Source organism: Triturus cristatus, chromosome 7, assembly GCF_964204655.1.
Source record: "Triturus cristatus chromosome 7, aTriCri1.1, whole genome shotgun sequence".
Classification (NCBI taxonomy): domain Eukaryota; kingdom Metazoa; phylum Chordata; class Amphibia; order Caudata; family Salamandridae; genus Triturus; species Triturus cristatus.
Window position 1 is genome coordinate 187,708,124 of NC_140590.1, and position 19,621 is coordinate 187,727,744.

At 45.8% G+C, this 19,621-nt stretch overlaps 1 protein-coding gene across 6 annotated transcripts in view; it reads right to left on the minus strand.

The window, feature by feature from the left end:
• Positions 1-275: 275 nt before the first annotated feature.
• LOC146809182 (uncharacterized) overlaps positions 276-19,621 on the minus strand; it is a 516,937-nt gene continuing 497,591 nt past the window's right edge. For all 6 annotated transcript variants that reach the window (XM_085616005.1, XM_085616004.1, XM_085616003.1 and 3 more), the window contains one exon: positions 276-1,451. In XM_085616005.1, coding sequence (XP_085472131.1) covers positions 1,415-1,451 — 37 coding nt within the window. In that variant the 3' untranslated portion in view covers positions 276-1,414. The remainder of the gene's footprint in view (positions 1,452-19,621) is intronic.

Consider the following 19,621-nt stretch of genomic DNA (forward strand, 5'->3'; position numbering starts at 1 on the left):
GAAATAGTCAGACAATGGTGTTGTACTTACTTCCACTAGCACATCTGAATTTCTGGATAATTTGGGAAGAAAACATCTACGTAATCCATTATATCATCTTCAAACTCATGGCAAAGTAGAGAGGTGTAATAGAGTGTTGGTAAAGTGTAACCAAAGTGCCATTAGAGCCAATGTCAATTGTGAAAATGCAATTGGAGATCTGGTATGGGCATATAGAACCACTCTGCATTCAGTGACTGCTGGTGTACCTTTCGAGAGGAAGAAAATTCACATAGTCAGTGTCAGTAGTTCTTTATTCGGTGATTAAAAAACACCATAAAAGTCATATAAATACAAACAATTTAGTTCATCCTTAAAAACACAATTAAATCATCTTAGGAAGCCTTACTGGAATAACAGATCATCAGGGGGAAACACATAGTCAATGAGTCCATTTAGGAAAGTTAAGGTACTTGATCAGAAGCGTGATGTGGAAAAACAATCACAGGATGCTAAAAGAGAAAGTGATAAAGTGTAGGACGAGAGGTAACAAAAGTAGCGCTAGATTCAGATTCAGTGTTGGAAAACTTGTACGTATAAAAGAACCTGTACAGTTGCAAAAAGGAAGGTCAAAATTCAGAGATCATATTTACATAATTGAGATTAGAGTAGTCAAGCTGCAAAAGTGTCTAATGGTAGAATGTTTCATGTTTGGCAAAATGTAAAAATATTACATTGTTGCAACAAGGAACTGAGAAACAGGTAAAAGAAATCTGCAAGCTAAGGGATAGTAGAGTTAGTAGCAGGTCAACAATTAAAACCACATAGAAATAAAATATGCAGGAGAAAACCTTCTATGTTTAGAGATTAACATTATTTTGATTTATTCTTGTATGCAATCTTTAATATAAGTTAGATTGGAATCTATTTCATTCATTTAGTCAATATATATTATTTTTGTTTTATTTATTGTATTGTTATTTTTTAAGCGGAGATATGTGGTGTCTGGGTTCTTGTATTGGTACTCATAGCATATGTCATAGTGATGTAATAGTAATGGTTAGACATTCATTGGATAGCTGGATGTTCTTTAATGGAATGTATTATGTAGACATTTATATCAACAGTCAGTTGGATTCTATCCTTTGGGTCTTTCTCTTGTATCCTGCTTTATGGCTGTTCAATACATTATATGAAGAAATAAACATTGGATTGATGGATGACTTCCACACTGGTTCAGAGAGATGCCTCTCGATCATCCCTAGGAGTGCTGTGCTATGATGCCAATAAATTAATTCAGAATGTGTTTATCTCCCTCTGAAAACGACAATAAAAATTAACTGTTTGGTGGAGACAGAAGACTATGTGGCCTCACATCTTCAATTTCCTGAGCATCGTCCTTATCTTGAGGTGGTTGCAGTACAAGCGCATTCTCCTAGATTCCTCTTCTAGACTCCCTTCTAGTCTTCTTCCTGTGAAAAACAAATATGATGTAGTGAGAAAAAACGCATTCACCATTTTGCCATTTCCACTTCAACACCACCTCCTTCTATAACAGGCTTGTCTAAAGCTGTGGTGCGGCAGTGTCACAAGTACGCAGTGGATAGGGAACTCACAGTATTTAGTGCCACTTAGTGGTATTGCAGTGTCCGCTATGTCACAAACGAGCAGGCAAGGTCTGTTTTTTGTTAATAACTATCTGAATACATGTCTTAAAACTAATTCGGGGCCTCCAGTAGGTGAGTGGCTTAGGACAGATAGCCTAGGCTGCTCTCTACAATCACTCAGTGGATGGCTTACTTTCCACCCTGATTGCTCTCAGTGGGAAGCCCTGGCTCACTTGCATCCTCTTCTAGATACGACCAGTGGACCACCATCATCCTGCCCCCCATCCCAGTATTGGCTGTGTATAGGTTTGTGTCCAAAGACCTAGAGGTGTTGGTTTCTCAGAAGAAAAATAGCATGAAAGTCCAGAACATCTCTCCTGATGACTAGGAGTCATCTTGGATTATGGATATTCTTCCTTATTTCTAGCCCAAACTTTTATAAAGTGGTAAACCTATAGTGTGTATATATAGATGCTTTTACAGTGAAACGCGTTGGTGAGGCGATAATTTGCCTGGATTCAAACTTTGAATAAGCACCCCTGGGTGTCCTACATTTCTTTTCGTGAATGTTTGGAAAGTTGTGGATGTGACGTACAGGGCAGCCGGAGCCCGTCCAGGACCGCCGTGCTAGAAGGTCCGTGCTTCCGGGGTTTTTGTGCGATATATATATATATATATATATATACTTATGTATATGTATGTGTAGCGGAAACTTTACGGCGTAGCTGGTCGCATTCACCAGTCGGGGTCGGTGAGAGGTGCAGGTGCCGGTACCCGATGATGCATAAAAAAAACTCCAGTATTTTGATCTAATACAATAGGACTTGCTCACCAAAGTCGATTTTCAAAGGTTCAGTATATTAAATCCAATGGCAGTTAGTAAATATAAATGTTGTATCAAGAAATGATAATAATATCAAAGTTAACGGTGTTCATGTTAGCAAGGTCTATAAAAAAACATCTGAATTGGTTTGACCAGGATTCAGAGCACTGCAGAGCAGCACACTGAAGGCCTAAGGAACTCCTGGCAAACATTGCTTCGAGAAAGCATAGGCCAGCCATCTCAAGGACTGAGATGGAAGAGCAACCCCTCAAGAAACATTTGGGGACATTGAAGCTAAATAGGTAATTTTTAAATGCTCAAACTTTGAAATGAATTTGTCTAAAAAGCCACATATTTCACAGGAACTTCTGAGGAGGACAAACACAACATTACCATTATTCATCTACAGCAGCATGTCATCTATACTCTTATGTAAATGTGGGCCCACTACTAAAAACAGTTATAGAATAAATTAATAAATTAATATTTGTACCAATCGTGAAAAATGTCCTACCAAGTGTTATTTGCCTGTTAGATCTTTCAAACTTTGCTCTGTCTTTCCAAGGTGGAAAACTTTCGAAGCTTCTTCCACTTCAAAGATATCAACAGGTATAAAAATGAGAGCCTCGGTCAGAACTCTTTACACTACTTCAGGACTAGGGGACTCTACAGAAGAACTGCCCAGCTGTGTGAATTATGTCCTACTGACCAAGGACTGATCTGCTGCCTAAGGCCTTGTTTTCTGGTAAAGGACTCTTCTGTTGCTGTAGAATGCACTGTTGAGGCTAGCCTGTCTGTTTAGCACAAAAACCTCCAGAGTGTCTCCAAGGGTCAGTCAGATGACCTCCTGTTCTGAGCTAAAGGGAGATAATCGGCCCCTGGGCACCAAGGCAACTCAATGCAGGACTGTGCATCACAGCTTCTGTTCAGCAGCTTCACCACCACCAACCCAGCGAGACGCATCTTGACGCCAACCAGGCCCAGCTTGATGCATCTCAATGCAGCATTCCAAATCGCATCCTCTGTTCAGGGGTTTCCTAAGCACTGATCCAGTGCGACACATCTCTTTGCTGACACCCAGTCCAGTTAAACACAGCTCACTACAAGTCCTCACAGAACCACCAGCTTTATCGACCATGGCACACCTATATCACAGCTCCTATTTGGCAGCTTCACAGGCACCGATCCCGCATGATGCACTTCAGCGCAGGACCTTGCACCACAGATCCAGTCAATGAATTCTCAATGTCAACGTAGCGCAGGTCGATGCAGGACTTCACATCTCACAGAGGACACAAGGGGGCAGATTTATGTTGCACTTGCGCCACTTTTGCGCCGCTGTTGCGTCCTGCAAATCCTGCGCCATGGTGCGGGGTATTTACAACGTGACGCATCTGGGAGTTGCGTCACGTTGTAAAGCCCTGCGCCACATGTAGGCGTTCTAGGGCAGGTGGGAGCATTCTGGCGCAGGAACGCCTCCTAAATGTGGCTGAGTGAAATCTACAAGATTTCACTCAGTCACTTTTAGGCCCATGCTGCGTCAAAACCCTGCGCCTGCTTGAAGCAGGCGTAAGGATTGACGCAGCATTGTACAGATAGGGCCCCCCAGAACATTGCTGGAGCTGCGTCGCGCTTGCGACGCAACTCCAGCAATGCGCCACTTTTACGGCACAGATGCGTCACGCATCTGTGCCGTTTTTGCCCCATGGTGCGCCGCATTATAAATGCGGCGCCACCATGGTGGCGCAGCTGTGGCGCATAATAATTGGCGCATCCCTGCTGATGTGCAGGGATGCGCCAGTTAACATAAATCTGCCCCAAGGTACTTTTAACAGTGGACTAAACAGTACTGTATCTGGCACACTCCCCATTGTGGTCGGCCTGAACTTGTGACTTGGTCCACTGTGACCTGAAAACCACAATTGGAAATTCTTGCTTCTAAGCACTAGTTTTCTTTAAAGCATTTAAAATGCATATCTCTGGTTCTACTGAGTGGTTGTTCGTCGTTTTGATGTTAAATAATTTATTAAAACTCTATTTCGTTAATTGGTGTCGGAATGTTCTTCTGTTTTTACTTTATTACTGTTAGTATATTGCATAAATACTTTACACATTGCCTCTAAGTTGAGCCTGACTGCTATTGTGCCAAGCTACCAAAAAGGTAAGCACAAGTTAAAATTCAAGGATTGTGACTGTTGATAGAGTAGGCTCCCCCAACTAACAACCCAATGTCTCACACTGCCCAATTCCTAAATACTAGACTGAATTCTCAGAAGCTCCTCTGTTTGGAACCTGCCTACTTTCTGTGTGTGTACAAACTGACCTAATTATGTTTGCTACACTTTGCTGTGTAAGTAAAGAAAATGCAAAGAAAGGGGCTTTTCAGCACACTGCGTGGAACGCATACAACCATTTCGGATCCCAGATTTTCTTGTAACATACATGTCTGCTAATGAAATTGTACTTGTCTTACACAGGGTTAGAAATTAGGTTTCTTGGTAGCTGAGGCTTGCACCCTGTCCAGGCAGTAACCCACAATTCTAGTCAGGGTAAGTGTAGTACACACTAAAGGTTTACCTGTGCTCACCATCTGGTAGCTTGACACAGAGCAGTCAGGCTAAACAAAAGAGGCAATGTGTAAAGTATTTGTGCCCACAGACACAGCAACAGTAAAAACAGCATAATCGTATTCCACACCAGTTTAGAAAACTTACCAATATTTATCTGAATAAAATAAGACCAAAAAGCCTGCAGGCACAAGTCAGTAATTTTGAAAGATTAAATAAAAATGCAGTGCTTAGAAATCAATAGTTCTAACAGGGGCTATCTGGTTTCGCTTGACCAGGGCAAATCCAAAAGTTAGATCCGACCAAGATGGAGTGCGTGCTGGAAAAAGGAGTCATGCAGATCCGCTGACTACTTTGGATGCCTCAAAGCTAGGAGACCATGCGTTAAGCAAAGGAGGAAATGCATTGCCGTTGAAGGGGTATGCCTCTTTTCCGAAGTCAGGCAACATCGTTGATGCATCGATGTCCAGAGCGTTGTGCATCAGGCTGATATGTCGAGGTTCAGCCACTGAGCTGTAGGTGATGCGTTGGGTGCGAAGCTGTGCAGGGCCAGGAATGCACCAAAGTCTGGGACGGTGCATCACAGACATCGAGGATATGGTGTGCAGGACTCGTGCAGAAGCAGTGCTGCAGAAGCGCTGTGTTTGCAAAGTCAGGGCTATGTTGTGAGTCGAGGTTGTTGCATCTTAAAGTCGGTGAGTGGTATCCATGGCTTTGATGCAGGTAGTAGCGATGCATGTATATCGAAGAGAAATGTGCAGAATATGATCGATGCTTTGGTGTTGATGTGTTGTTCTCTTGGATTGCAGCACCAAATACTCACTTTCAAGGGCCCATGACTGGATTTGACACAATTTTACAGAACAGGACTCACAGGTGCTAGTTGCAATATGCAGGTGAAGTCTTTGATATCCCTGAGACTTCAGTAACAGAAAGCAAGTAAAAACAAGCCCTTTAAGAACTTTTAGAGATGTAAGATGTGAAGACTCAAGTTTAGTCCTCTCACTCCCAGTAAGGAGCAGTAGGCCAACACAGCAACACAAGCAGCAAAGTCAAAATCTCTCCAGGCAGCACAACAGCTCTTCTTCCGGGTAGAATGTCCTCAGCTCCTCAGTGTTCTGAGTGTATGGTGTTGGAGGTCCAGTACGTACACCTATTTTAGCTTTTGCAGTAGGAAGACTCCAAAGAAAGGTCTTTTTCTAGTGCACAAGAGACTGCTCTTTCCTGCCCTGGCCCCAGACACACTACAGGGGGCTATGCAACTCTTTGTATGGGGACAGGCACAGCCCTGGTCAGGTGCACGTGTCAACCTATCCCTCTCGCTCAAGCTCAGAAAGTGGAAACAGCCTTTATAAGCCTTTATAACAAAGGCTGAACATCTAGATGCCTTTACAATGAAGAAATTACAGCAACTATGTCTTCATGGACACGCTGACACTGGGTATTTAGCTGTTTCGCTGCTCCTTCAGCTGTTTCCCCGTTTGAATTGAATCCTGTTTCCAACGCCGGTACGCGCTGCTGATCTAGGATGGCATTTTATTGGTTCCCCTCCTCAGAGCAGAGCGTGATGCAGTTTCCAACTCGGAGAGCACCTGGGCCCAGCGGAGCGTTTCTCTGCTTAAGACACACAAGTGCCCGCGGAGTCCCCTTCTTGGCCCATCTGCTTGAGTCCTTTTGGAAACTCGGCGACCGGTCGTTTCAATGTGAAAGGCACTATTTGAAACTGTAGCAGTATGCCCCTTTGAATCTTTGAGCAAAAGAGCATCTTTAAAAGCCATGTTTCACCTGCCGAAATTGGAAAGGATGGAAGGCTGAGACAGTCTATTGCTGGAGTCAAACTGGTAGCCTGCTTTATCTCAACATTTTCCTATAGCAAATATTCAACTCATTGAACCATCCTGCAGAGACATCTTGGAATTTGCAATTGGCAAATTAGGACACATTGACTTGGTTTTCAACGTACTCTGCACCTTACTGAGGGCAGGGCACGCTGCACTTTACTCCTGCTGGGGGGGGGGGCTTGCACATCGCACTTTCCTGCTTGGGGATGCGGAGAGGACTCCATCCACGCAGGAGGCCATGGACCAGCAGGTGTTATCATCATCCCGCAGCGCTCGGGGGCATATAAAAACTCCCCAGGGCTCTCGCGGCGCAAGGGCGGTCCCGTCTGTGCACGTCAGAGGTCGGAAGAGGCTGGGCTGGGCCACGTTATTGTCATCTGTTGATATAGTGGACTTCTTATGGAGCCTTGTTTGGACTGCAATAGCAAGGAATGTGTGTATAACTTAGTTATTACAAATGTTAATACAGGTAAATGGTTCAGAAAACAATGAGCAAACGTAAGTCACTAACAGGTCAGGGGGTTGTGGGGACATTGTATGCTTTTCTATTAAGGGCTGAGTCTGCACTTATGCACAAAATTGCACTTACTGAGCGCAGACAGTCTCTAGAACCGCAATGTCCTTCAACTCAGCTCACAACGCCCAGCCCTGTGGAGCACATTAATTCCCAACCTATTTCCCCCCCAGACGAATGAGCAGCATAATTTGGTATCTGATAAAGAGTCTATTGACGTTCTCAAGGCAAGTAATATTTCAACTAGGCCAAAGGTAACAACGAGGTGTCAAAAAGTTAAAATTAGTCAGGTGAGCAGTCCTGTACCCACCTCCAAGAAAAGAAAGGGGTAGGGTTCCAACAGGCAAACACACCCCCTCCCAAAGAGAGGTCATAAAACTAAAACTACAGAGGTGGAGGAGATAAGTCTGGAACCTAATCTGGTTCATAAAGATTTCTCCCCAACATTTCTAACCCCGCCCCAGGCTATAGACAGTGGAGAGTATTGGACAAAAATGGGTCTGGTTGTCTCAGCTTTACTGAATCCTCTGATACTTAAGCTATCATCGCTAGAAGCGAGCATAGATAAACTTGAAAATCTTGTGGGTAGCACCCTACCACTCCGGACTGACACATGCCAATGTAGAACTAAGGCCGCTCTGCCTAACAGAGACGGGGGTGCAATGTTTATTTAGTCTGATATTTTTGAATGAGGAAATAGGAAAGCACCCCAAATTGTTTCCTTGAACCCTTCATCTCAATCCCACAACTTGTTAGGCTCTGGAACGTCGCATGTAGAAGTTGTAACCCTCACTTGGAAGCAAGTAGATGCACTACAGAGTACACCTAATATCCAAGAGCGATTGGTGAACATTCAAAAAGAACCCCTCCCCGCCAGGTATAATCATGTACGCAGAGAAGGAGCCCAGACTTTAAGCGACACAAAACAGCAAAATCAGTACCGGGGTAACTTGCCCGGTTCAAATGATCTGCACCTTCCCCCAGAAGGAACGCTCTATACCATCGTGTTGGCCAATGTCCCTCCTTTGCCACGTGGAGCTATGGAACACTGGTCAACACTAAGAAATAAATCACTGCATGCACTGAGCGTAAGGACAGGACTATCCAACCCGCTGTTCACTGAGTTCAAGATGGCACGGCGGATAGGCTGGATAGGAAGCTCTAAAAAGTTCCTACATTGTGACTGCGTAGTCTTAACATTTGGGTCACCAGACTTGGTTCGTTCCATACTAGAAAGGGTAGGCAATTGGTCAGCCAGTACTACGGGGATTACCATTCAACCCCTGGGTTTTTTCTATAAACCAATTGGTCTCCTACAATTTATACCAGGGGTAGATAGAGACGGGGAGTGGAGACAGTCTAGGTTTGCCATTCCAGTCAGCAATCACTTTGATGTCCTCCATACTCTAGAGGATAATGACTGACTGATACCAACTAATGGGCGTCTAAATGTTGAGGTGGACCATCCCAGGGGCTGAGAGTTTTGTTGCACCAATAAATGAGTGCACTACAGAACAAGAGGCCTCAGCTCTTAGGATACCTTATGTGACAAATAAAAGGGAGTCCACTGAGAGAGATGCTATGAGCAGTACCTTAGGCACCCTTTTTGAAACATGTGATTTACCAACTCAGGCTCAAGCTCCACCTTGCATTAGTAGCCCTTCCCTTCTGAATTTGTCTCCCTCAAGAACTATGTTGAGCGGTGATTGTATGCCATGCAAGGTCACTTCCTGGAATAATGAAGGGCTGCGTTATAAGATAAATAATCAAAAATGGTGTGAGTTTGTCTCTGATCAGGACATTTTATGTCTCCAGGAAACATGGGTTTGAGAGCCAATACATATAAATGGATTTAAAACACTCCATACGCCTGCAGTGAAGGAACGAGGGGGTAGAGCGAAGGGTGGGCTCTGCACTTATATCTCAAATATGCTTGCACTGGATAAAATAGAGACAAAGTTGGGAAGTAGCTACTACCAGTTGGCAAAATTACATCAAAATCTGACATATTGTACTATCTTGTTCAATTTTTATAATAACATCTCGCCAGATAACTTTGGTATTTTCGTACAAATTATTGGTAGCGATCTCAACTCACTTATCAATGCTAGTGCTAAAGAAACAATGATAATTTTTGTGGGTGATTTTAATTGTGCTTTATGTTCACATGAGGATAGTAGGATCTGTGGTAATATTGATTAACACAGTAGGTGTAGCACCCATTTTTATCATACAGCGATGCGGGAGATGTTTAATGAACTGATTGTGAGTACCGAGCTTGGTATCACGAACGACTTACTGGCTAGACCTTTTCCTATGTCTAATACATTTAATGGAAGAGATCTATCCACAACAATAGACTATATACTGGTGTCACTCAATCATGCATCCAGGATGCTTTCTTTTATGGTGGGCGATAATCCCATGAGTGATCACTTCCCATAAGCCTAGCGGTCAACTTGCTTTCACATAGGCATGTTAGGCCCGATAATGCTATAGAGATGACGGGTAAGATAACACTCAATAGAACTAATGAGTTAATGGGATGAATATTTACGTGGGAGTTTAGTGATTGGGCCATGTATAGAACTCCATGACGCTCTCTATGTTGTGAAAGGAGGGTGTTACATTACACTTGACAGTGAAATTAGCCTGTTCATAGTTTTAGTGGCAAGACGGGATAAAAATCGGGAAAGACTTAGACACCCTAAAGTCTTCAAGATTGACGAACATGTGTGGCATGCTTGATGCGTTTTGGACTATGTACGTTGTAAGATTGGTTTCTGATCGTAGTTTTCTCTGTTTTAAAAAAAAATCTTTCTACAGAATGCCTAAAATATAGGAGGGCTCGCAATATACAGGTCTGCTGTAATACATACAGTACCTGTGTGACACATTGTCAAGCTGGTATGAGAAACTTTGGCTGACAACGGGTAATGACAACCCTCATATATACATATATTTTTTATCTATCTGATTAGAAGAACTTGGATGATGTGAGATTCTGTTCTGGCACTCAGTGTATAACGGCAAGAACCCTTCTTCTTTATGTTTTACAGTCACAAGTAGTTCAGTGCAAGTGTGCTGACAAGGTGAATGAGGTCCTGTTGCCCTGACGAATTTGCCGTAGAAGTAAGGCAATGAAACATGTTGGCTCATTGACTCTCGGTCTGTTAAAACACAGCACTTTTTAACTTTGAATCGACCCATGAGCAAAGAATAAAATTTTGGCAGCCATGGTTCTTTATCAATTTTAATTCTGGACTTTGGTGTGTGATGTTCACATATTTTCACCTTTTTCATTATATATATATTTTTGAGTTTTGTTGGTCTAGTTTTCCAGCTTTCTTTGAGCAAGGTGGCAACCGATGATGAGAAACGTGGCAGTACTGGTGATGATCGAACCAGCTTCAGCCCGCTAAGGTGTTGCGCACGTGAGGTGCTTCCTTGCTCCACACATTTTTTCCTTCATTGATGGTCACGGTGTGGGGTGTTTAGATCCCTGTGATTGAAATGGTTTTCTTCACATTTTTATTTAAATATTTTTTTGAACATTGTGACTGTTGCATTGATTGAGGGTTCTTACCGAACTTTTTTACAATAGTAGTGCAGATCCTGGTAAATTGGGAATCCACCCCACAAATTTAGATAATTGGAGGTGGTTTTGAAGAGGCAAATCTGATACCTCTCGATTCCTTGTTTTTACACAGTGTTGAAAAATTCTTGCTGTACTCAATAGATTGGGTCCTTTTGTTGAAGAGGCTGGATAAAATAGAGACAAAGTTGGGAAGTAGCTACTACCAGTTGGCAAAATTACATCAAAATCTGACATATTGTACTATCTTGTTCAATTTTTATAATAACATCTCGCCAGATAACTTTGGTATTGTCGTACAAATTCTTGGTAGCGATCTCAACTCACTTATCAATGCTAGTGCTAAAGAAACAATGATAATTTTTGTGGGTGATTTTAATTGTGCTTTATGTTCACATGAGGATAGTAGGATCTGTGGTAATATTGATGAACACAGTAGGTGTAGCACCCATTTTTGTCATACAGCGATGGGGGAGATGTTTAATTAACTGATTGTGAGTACCGAGCTTGGTATCACGAACGACTTACTGGCTAGACCTTTTCCTATGTCTAATACATTTAATGGAAGAGATCTATCCACAACAATAGACTATATACTGGTGTCACTCAATCATGCATCCAGGATGCTTTCTTTTATGGTGGGCGATAATCCCAATCAATCAATGAATCATCGCATTTATATAGCGCGCTACTCACCCAGAGGGTCTCAAGGCGCTGGGGGGGGGGGGGTCCGCTACTGCTCGAACAGCCAGGTCTTGAGTTGCTTCCTGAAAGCGAGGTGGTCCTGGGTCAGGCGAAGGTGGGTGGGGAGGGAGTTCCATGTCTTGGCGGCGAGGTAGGAGAAGGACCGTCCCCCTGTGGTGGCTCTTCGGATGCGGGGGACGGCGGCGAGGGCGTGGCTGGTTGATCGAAGCTGGCGTTTGGGAGGGTAGAAGTTGAGGCGGCTGTTGAGGTATCCTGGGCCTTGGTTGTGTAGGGCTTTGTGTGCGTGGGTGAGGAGACGGAAGGTGATTCTCTTGTTGACCGGGAGCCAGTGCAGGTCTCTCCGGTGTTCGGAGATGTGGCTGCGACGGGGGATGTCCAGGATGAGTCGTGCTGAGGCGTTCTGGATCCGCTGGAGTCTCTTCTGGAGTTTGGCGGTGGTTCCGGCATAGAGGGAGTTGCCGTAGTCCAGACGGCTGGTGACGAGGGCCTGGGTGACCGTCTTCCTGGTCTCGGTGGGGATCCACCGGAAGATCTTACGTAGCATGCGCAGGATGTTGAAGCACGACGAGGAGACAGCGTTGACTTGTCTGGTCATGGAGAGGGAGGAGTCCAGGATGAAGCCCAGGTTGCGTGCGTGGTCTGTTGGTTTGGGTGCGCTGCCTAGGGCGGGGGGCCACCAGGAGTCGTCCCAGGTGGAGGGTGAGGATCCCAGGATGAGGACTTCCGTCTTGTCCGAGTTCAGTTTCAGGCGGCTGTTCTTCATCCATTCGGCTACCTCTTTCATCCCTTCGTGAAGGTTGGCTCTGGCGGTGGCGGGGTCGTTGGTGAGGGAGAGGATCAGCTGGGTGTCGTCGGCGTATGAGATGATGTTGAGGTTGTGCTGGCGTGCGATGTCTGCGAGGGGGCTCATGTAGACGTTGAAGAGGGTTGGACTGAGCGAGGAGCCTTGAGGGATGCCGCAGATGACTTCAGTGGCTTCAGATCTGAACGGAGGGAGACGGACTCTCTGTGTCCTTCCGGCGAGGAAGGAGATGATCCACTCCAGTGCCTTCTCCTGGACTCCGACGTTGCTGAGGCGTTGTACTAGGGTACGGTGGCAGACAGTGTCGAAGGCCGCGGAGAGGTCGAGGAGGATGAGGGCCGCTGTTTCTCCATTGTCGAGCAGTGCTCGGATGTCATCGGTGGCTGCGATCAGGGCGGTCTCGGTGCTGTGGTTGGCCCGGAAGCCAGACTGCGAGGGGTCGAGGGATCCGTTCGTCTCGAGGAAGGCGGCCAGCTGCTTGTTGACGGTCTTCTCGATGACTTTTGCAGGAAACGGGAGCAGCGAGATGGGGCGGTTGTTCTTGAGGTCGGTCGGGTCGGCCGATGGCTTCTTGAGTAGGGCGCTGAGTTCGGCGTGCTTCCAGCTCTCCGGGAAGGTGGCGGTGTCGAAGGAGGTGTTGATGATGTCCCGCAGGTGGGGTGCGATGACAGCGTCGGCTTTGTTGAAGACGTGGTGAGGGCAGGGGTCGGTCGGAGATCCGGAGTGGATGGAGTTCATCGTGCGGACGGTGTCTTCGGTGCTGATCGGAGTCCAGGCGCGGAGGGTGGTGGTGGGGGGCGGTGGTTCAGTCGTGGCGTTCGTCGGTTGAGTGCTGAAGCTGTTGTGTATGTCCGCGATCTTGTTGTGGAAGTAGGAGGCGAGGGAGTTGCAGAGGTCTTGCGAAGGGGTGATGTCGTTGTTTCCGGCGTTGGGGTTGGAGAGCTCTTTAACGATGTTGAAGAGTTCCTTGCTGTTGTGTGCGTTGTTGTCCAGTCGTTCCTTGATGCAGTTTTCTTGGTGGCGTGGATCAGTTGGTGGTGTTTTCGGGTGGCGAGCTTGAGGGCAGTCATGTTGTCCGGTGTTGGGTCTCTGCGCCAGGTTCTCTCGAGGGCTCGGCAGTTCTTCTTGGAGCTCTTGAGTTCGTCGGTGAACCATGGGGCTTTCTTGCTGCCGGGTCTGCTAGGCGGGGTCCTCAGGGGGGCGAGCTCGTCTGCGCAGTCGCTGATCCACTTCGTAAGGTTGGTGGCCGCCTGGCTAGGGTTCGTTGTGCTGGTGGGAGGGTTCATGTTCAGGGAGGTCATGAGCTGGTCGGCTGTGATCTTGTTCCAGCTCCTGCGTGCAACCTGTTGCTGGTGGTGGTGGGTCGTGGTCCTTCCGAAGCTGAAGTGGACGCAGCTGTGGTCTGCCCAGTGGAGTCCGGTGGCATGGCTGAAGACGATGTCCTTGCTGGATGAGAAGACGGGGTCGAGTGTGTGTCCGGCGTAGTGGGTGGGGGTGGTCACCAGCTGCTTGAGTCCCAGGTTGGCGAGGTTGTCCAGCAGGGTGGTGGTGTTGCGGTCGTTGTTGTTGTCCAGGTGGAAGTTGAGGTCCCCTAGGAGGATGTAGTCAGCGGAGCAGAGGGCGTGCGGGCTGATGAAGTCGGCGATGTCTTCGCTGAATTGTGTGCGTTGTCCCGGGGGTCTGTAGATGAGGGTGCCTCTGAGGGTGGTCTTGGGGTTGATGTGGACCTGAAAGTGCAGGTGCTCGGCGGTTGCGAGGGTGTCGTCGGTGTTGGTCGTGATGCGGATGGTGTTCCTGTGGACGATGGCGATGCCTCCTCCGGTGTGGTTGATGCGGTCCTTTCGGATGATCTTGTAGCCGTCTAGGATGGCGATGGCGATGTCGGGCGCTGAAGAGGCGTTCATCCAGGTTTCCGTGAGGAAGGCGACGTCTGGTGAAGTAGTGTCGAGCAGGTTCCAGAGCTCGACGGCGTGTCTGTGGACGGAGCGGGTGTTGAGCAGGATGCACTTTAGGTGGCTGCTGCTGTTGCTCGTCGAGGTCTTGAGCACTGCTGGAGTGGTGCTGGTCCGTATGCAGGTTAACTTGAAGGCGTTGCAGCAGAAGGGTCCGTGGTGCGTCTCGGGGTGGCTCGGTAGCAGCCCAGGATTCTTCCGGTGTTGAGTGCGTAGAGTTTGGTGGCGTCGTAGGTCCGGCGGGTGGGCTGGGGTCTGCGGGGGCCAGGGATCCTGGCACTGGGTGCGGTCCAGGCTCGGACGGGCGCAGACGGGCTTACCTTTGGCGCACCTTCGGCGCTCAGTCGGTGCTCCCGCTGCGCACGTCCGCTGCGCGGTCGCTGAGGGGGTGACATAAGAAGGGATCCGGGAGGGCGGGTCAGCTGGGAGGCGGGGTCGCGCCCACCAATCGTCTGGCGAGGGGGCGGTGCCGCAGGCAGGAAGCGGCGGGAAGCGTGATCAGGCTGAGCGGGCGGCCCTGCGGCGGCTGGGGCGCTGCTATCGGCGGCGGTGAAGAACACACTCAGCAAGGAGCTCTGGAGCAGGAGCGTGGAGGAGCGAGGGGGCAACCAGGCCAGAGGCGCAGTGGTCGCTCCCCAGGTGCGTGCAGGGTCCCCTTAAGAAGGGATCCGGGAGGGCGGGTCAGCTGGGAGGCGGGGTCGCGTCCACCAATCGTCTGGTGAGGGGGCGGGGCCACAGGCAGGAAGCGGCGGGAAGCGTGATCAGGCTGAGCGGGCGGCCCTGCGGCGGCTGGGGCGCTGCTATCGGCGGCGGTGAAGAACACACTCAGCAAGGAGCTCTGGAGCAGGAGCGTGGAGGAGCGAGGGGGCAACCAGGCCAGAGGCGCAGTGGTCGCTCCCCAGGTGCGTGCAGGGTCCCCTTAAGAAGGGATCCGGGAGGGCGGGTCAGCTGGGAGGCGGGGTCGCGTCCACCAATCGTCTGGCGAGGGGGCGGGGCCGCAGGCAGGAAGCGGCGGGAAGCGTGATCCGGCTGAGCGGGCGGCCCTGCGGCGGCTGGGGCGCTGCTATCGGCGGCGGTGAAGAACACACTCAGCAAGGAGCTCTGGAGCAGGAGCATGGAGGAGCGAGGGGGCAACCAGGCCAGAGGCGCAGTGGTCGCTCCCATGAGTGATCACTTCCCATAAGCCTAGAGGTCAACTTGCTTTCACATAGGCATGTTAGGCCCGATAATGCCATAGAGATGACGGGTAAGATAACACTCAATAGAACTAATGGGTACACCCTGCTTTGGATAAAGGTTGATCCAGATGCTGTTACAAAACAGCTAGTAATAAAATGTAAAACTGCCTTTGATAACTGTTTGAGCGAAACAATTTTGAATGATGATATTTTATTGTCCTTCCTCCAAATAACAGCTGGGGTTAGGGAGCTATTATTAGTGCAATATCGCAATAAGGCTAAAAAGCAGGGGTGGTTCACTACAAAATGTACACAAGCCCTTACCAATCAAAAGCACGAGCTGGAAAGGAGATGTGCCCATTTTGTTTGTTTTCAGTGCGAGAGTGGAAACGGAAGGTGGTGAACGTGAAAAGGGGGCAGGGTGGACAGTTCCTGACCCCCTAGCCTTGGTCAGGGGGGTCACAGTAGGACCCCGAAGGGCAAAAAAAAATGTAATTTTTTTTTTAAAAATCGCGGAGTGCGCGCATGGCACATACTGCGTAACGTGGGCGCACGGTGAAAAACCTTAAGAAAAAAAAATATTAAAAAATACATAAATTAGCATTTAAAAAACCGTACAAATTCACTGAAAAAACCATAGGTTTTACACACGTTATAGTTAGGAATTAGCATTTGAAAAACCTTGCAAATTCACTTAAAAAACCATAGGTTTCACACATGTTATAGTTAGCTGGACATTTCACTTGTAAAAAACCAATGAAATTCCCCCGTTATAGTTAGTAAAGGGAACTATAACTCACGCGACCGCAATCCAGTGCTGATGACGTCAAAAATATATACCTCTCTGCATCTTTAAGTAAACTCAAAAGTTCCACTGTATATATAGCTATGTGCAACCACACAAACCATATCTCACCATCTAAGCATATGCAAAGTGGTCATATAAATTAAAAACCTCATTGACAAACACTTCCCAATACATACCTAACAACTATTACTTCTTTCTAATTCATATCAGGCAGACAGCATGTTCTCATCTCTCATTTGTGACTACAATACTCCTGTTTAATAACGTTACTAAAAGTACTACAACTCCCAGAATGCAAATAACAGATGTATCTATTCTGCATGTTTAGACATTTAAAACATTCTAAGTTCCTCATTGCAATTTTCACAATGCTATACTATTATTTATCAATAAATTACACAATGTAATAAAGACGCACTAATTCATTTTCTCTTACTTCACAAAACATTCACCACTAACATCTTAGATACACACCCTCAAATAGATACAGTTAATCTGTGATGCACTTTTTTTTTTAGCAAATTCCCATATACATCTTCATTTCTAGAGACATTTTTATAAAGGATTAAAAAAGATATGAACACACCAGTGAATTCAGTTTGTAGATTATATTGTTGCTTTGACTTTTTGTGGATAGTTTTGACTCTATTAGGATTTGTAAAAATTAAGCACAAAAAAGGTACAGCACTCTCATACATAGCAACCATAAAATGGCAAACTCTTCACCTTTGCACTCTGTGATCATGAGAAAGGCAGCAAATGAAATCATGTCTTTCATTTTAGACTATACTATCTCCACTGGTGAATGGTTAGTATCTGTTAACCCTTTCCCTCTCTTTCAAAAACAGATTCCTATATATGTGTGTTCTCGATGTATTCACGATGATCGCAGCAAAATCATGGAAAAATGGGAGTTCACACCTATATCTAGCTTCATTTATTTTTATAATTGAAATACTACGCAACAGATTAGTACATAGTTCTGAGTTGGAAATTAAAGCTTGCATTTACTTAAATAGTTTTATCATTCCACAACTTTAAAAAAAAATGTTCTGTATCTTTAACCCCCCCCATCCATATTTAGCTCAGTGTACCGAGCAACCCAGTGGGACCAGTAGGTCACAAATTCACAGCACATTCTAGAAGGAACATGCTACTTCTAAATGAGATACAGATGGTGTGCTTTACTCCCCAGATTCAAAGGCATATCAACGTCTGTACAATACTTCTTTTTTTTAAATGACAGCCAATAATAAGACTTCTCGCTCAGGCATCCAACACACTAAGTAATTTTATTCACTTTCATGCTGACAGTATTCAATTAAATATATCTTCTTTTTAAAAATCACCTCCATTTTAACTGATTTTCCTTTGGAAAACTACCTCAGTCAGCTCCAGTCTTCTCCTGACTACTATTGCTCCATCACTTCAAAATGCTTGGAGTATGGATTGTGGGCAGCAGCTATATCTACTGGGCTAAAGAGGGTCCAAACAAGAGAGGTATTGATATGCAATTGGGTTTGCCAAATGTGCAGCTTACGTGATTTGGCCAGAAAGGGCTAAAGTTTCATCAGCTGCTGGCTGTGGTTAAATCCATTGTGGATTCCCAAGCTCATCACCTCATGATTGTGCACTGTGGTGGCAATGACCTAGGAACATTAACTTGGGTAAGGCTGGAACTCCTAATGAAAGAAACCTTTGCAGAACTGATGTTACTTTTCTCTCACTCTGTCTTTGTGTACTCTAATATATGGAGGTGGTCAAATCAGTTATTTTCAAAGATTGACAAAGCCTGGAAACATGTTAATGAAACTGTTTCTGCATTGCTTGGAGACCATCGCATGGGCTGGATCTATAACAACAATCTGCGTTTTGGCATGCATGGAATTTATAGAAATAATGGAGTGTACTTTACAGATGAAGGCAGCAGGGTGTTTGTAAGTAACCCAAAACTCTGCATCCAGTCTTCTGTGTAGCAGCAATATACACACAACCAATGTAACTACTCATGTCAGAGCCTCCCTAGAACCCTAAATATTGTGTAGTGTTTTTCTAAAGGTTTTTTGTTTTTAGTTTTTGGGTATGTTGCAATTGACATGAAAAAGGAACACAAAAGCAGACATTCAATGACCACCAATACATCAAAAAATATGTAATGAAAATCCATTCTGAACATTGCACTACACGTATTACTATACACATACTTCTTTCAAAGCATGTTTAAACTCATAGTTTTGTGTACCGCGATGATCACACTTTTTCCATAAAGTCTAAAACACATATATCCACACATATTACAGTATTTTACACACTAGGGGTTTCTTACAGTTTTCTCCCAAGTCCTGTTTTTCTAGAGAGTTTATATAAAAACCATCTCTAAAACCTACTTTGTTTTCACAGTGACGCTGGAAATCGTGATGATTTTGGTAATCGCGATCCCCGTAGATATGTCGCGTAGATGCAAAGCAAAAGCAGGAATTCAATTGCACCCCCACATTCAACAATTATAACTATCTTACTACACTAGATAAATCACTATCTAATAAACTATATAAAAACATTTATCAATATCTCTATAACAGTCTGTATTAATGATTCACTCGGTTATGCACGTGCATGCATACGTCTCTGAGTGGGTCTGGCACTGCATATATGTCTGTGAGTGGATATCAGAGTAGACTCATGAGTCTTTTAGTAAGTGTGTCACTGGCTGCATAAGTCTCTGAGTACATATCTCTATCAGTGAATGTATGAGTGGAAGTATAAGTCTCTCAGTGGCTCTGTGAGTCAGTACATGATTGTCAGACTGGATGTGTGACTGGGTCAATCAATGTCTCAGTGGGTCTGTGAGTCAATGCATGACTGTCTGAGTTTAGTTTAGTTTAGTTTATAGGCTTATATAGCGCATAAATCACCCCCTGAAGGGTATCTCGGCGCTCGTGGATTTGCAGAAGAAATAGTTGCCGGGGTATAGCTAAAAGAGTGCTGTTTTCACGGCTTTGCTGAATTTCTGATGGTCCGGACATTGTCTTAAGACAATTGGAACTTGGTTCCATAAGATTGGTGCCTGATATGAAAAAGCTTTACCTCCTGAGCGTACTTTTTTGATCCTGGGGATTTTGAGCAAGGAATTTGTTCTTGATCGCAGGTCCCTTTGGCGGATATACTGATGTAAGCTCTCCGCCAAGTAAGAGGGTCCATTTCCCCAGATTGCCTTGTGTGTCAGGCAGCAGATCCTAAACTTCACACG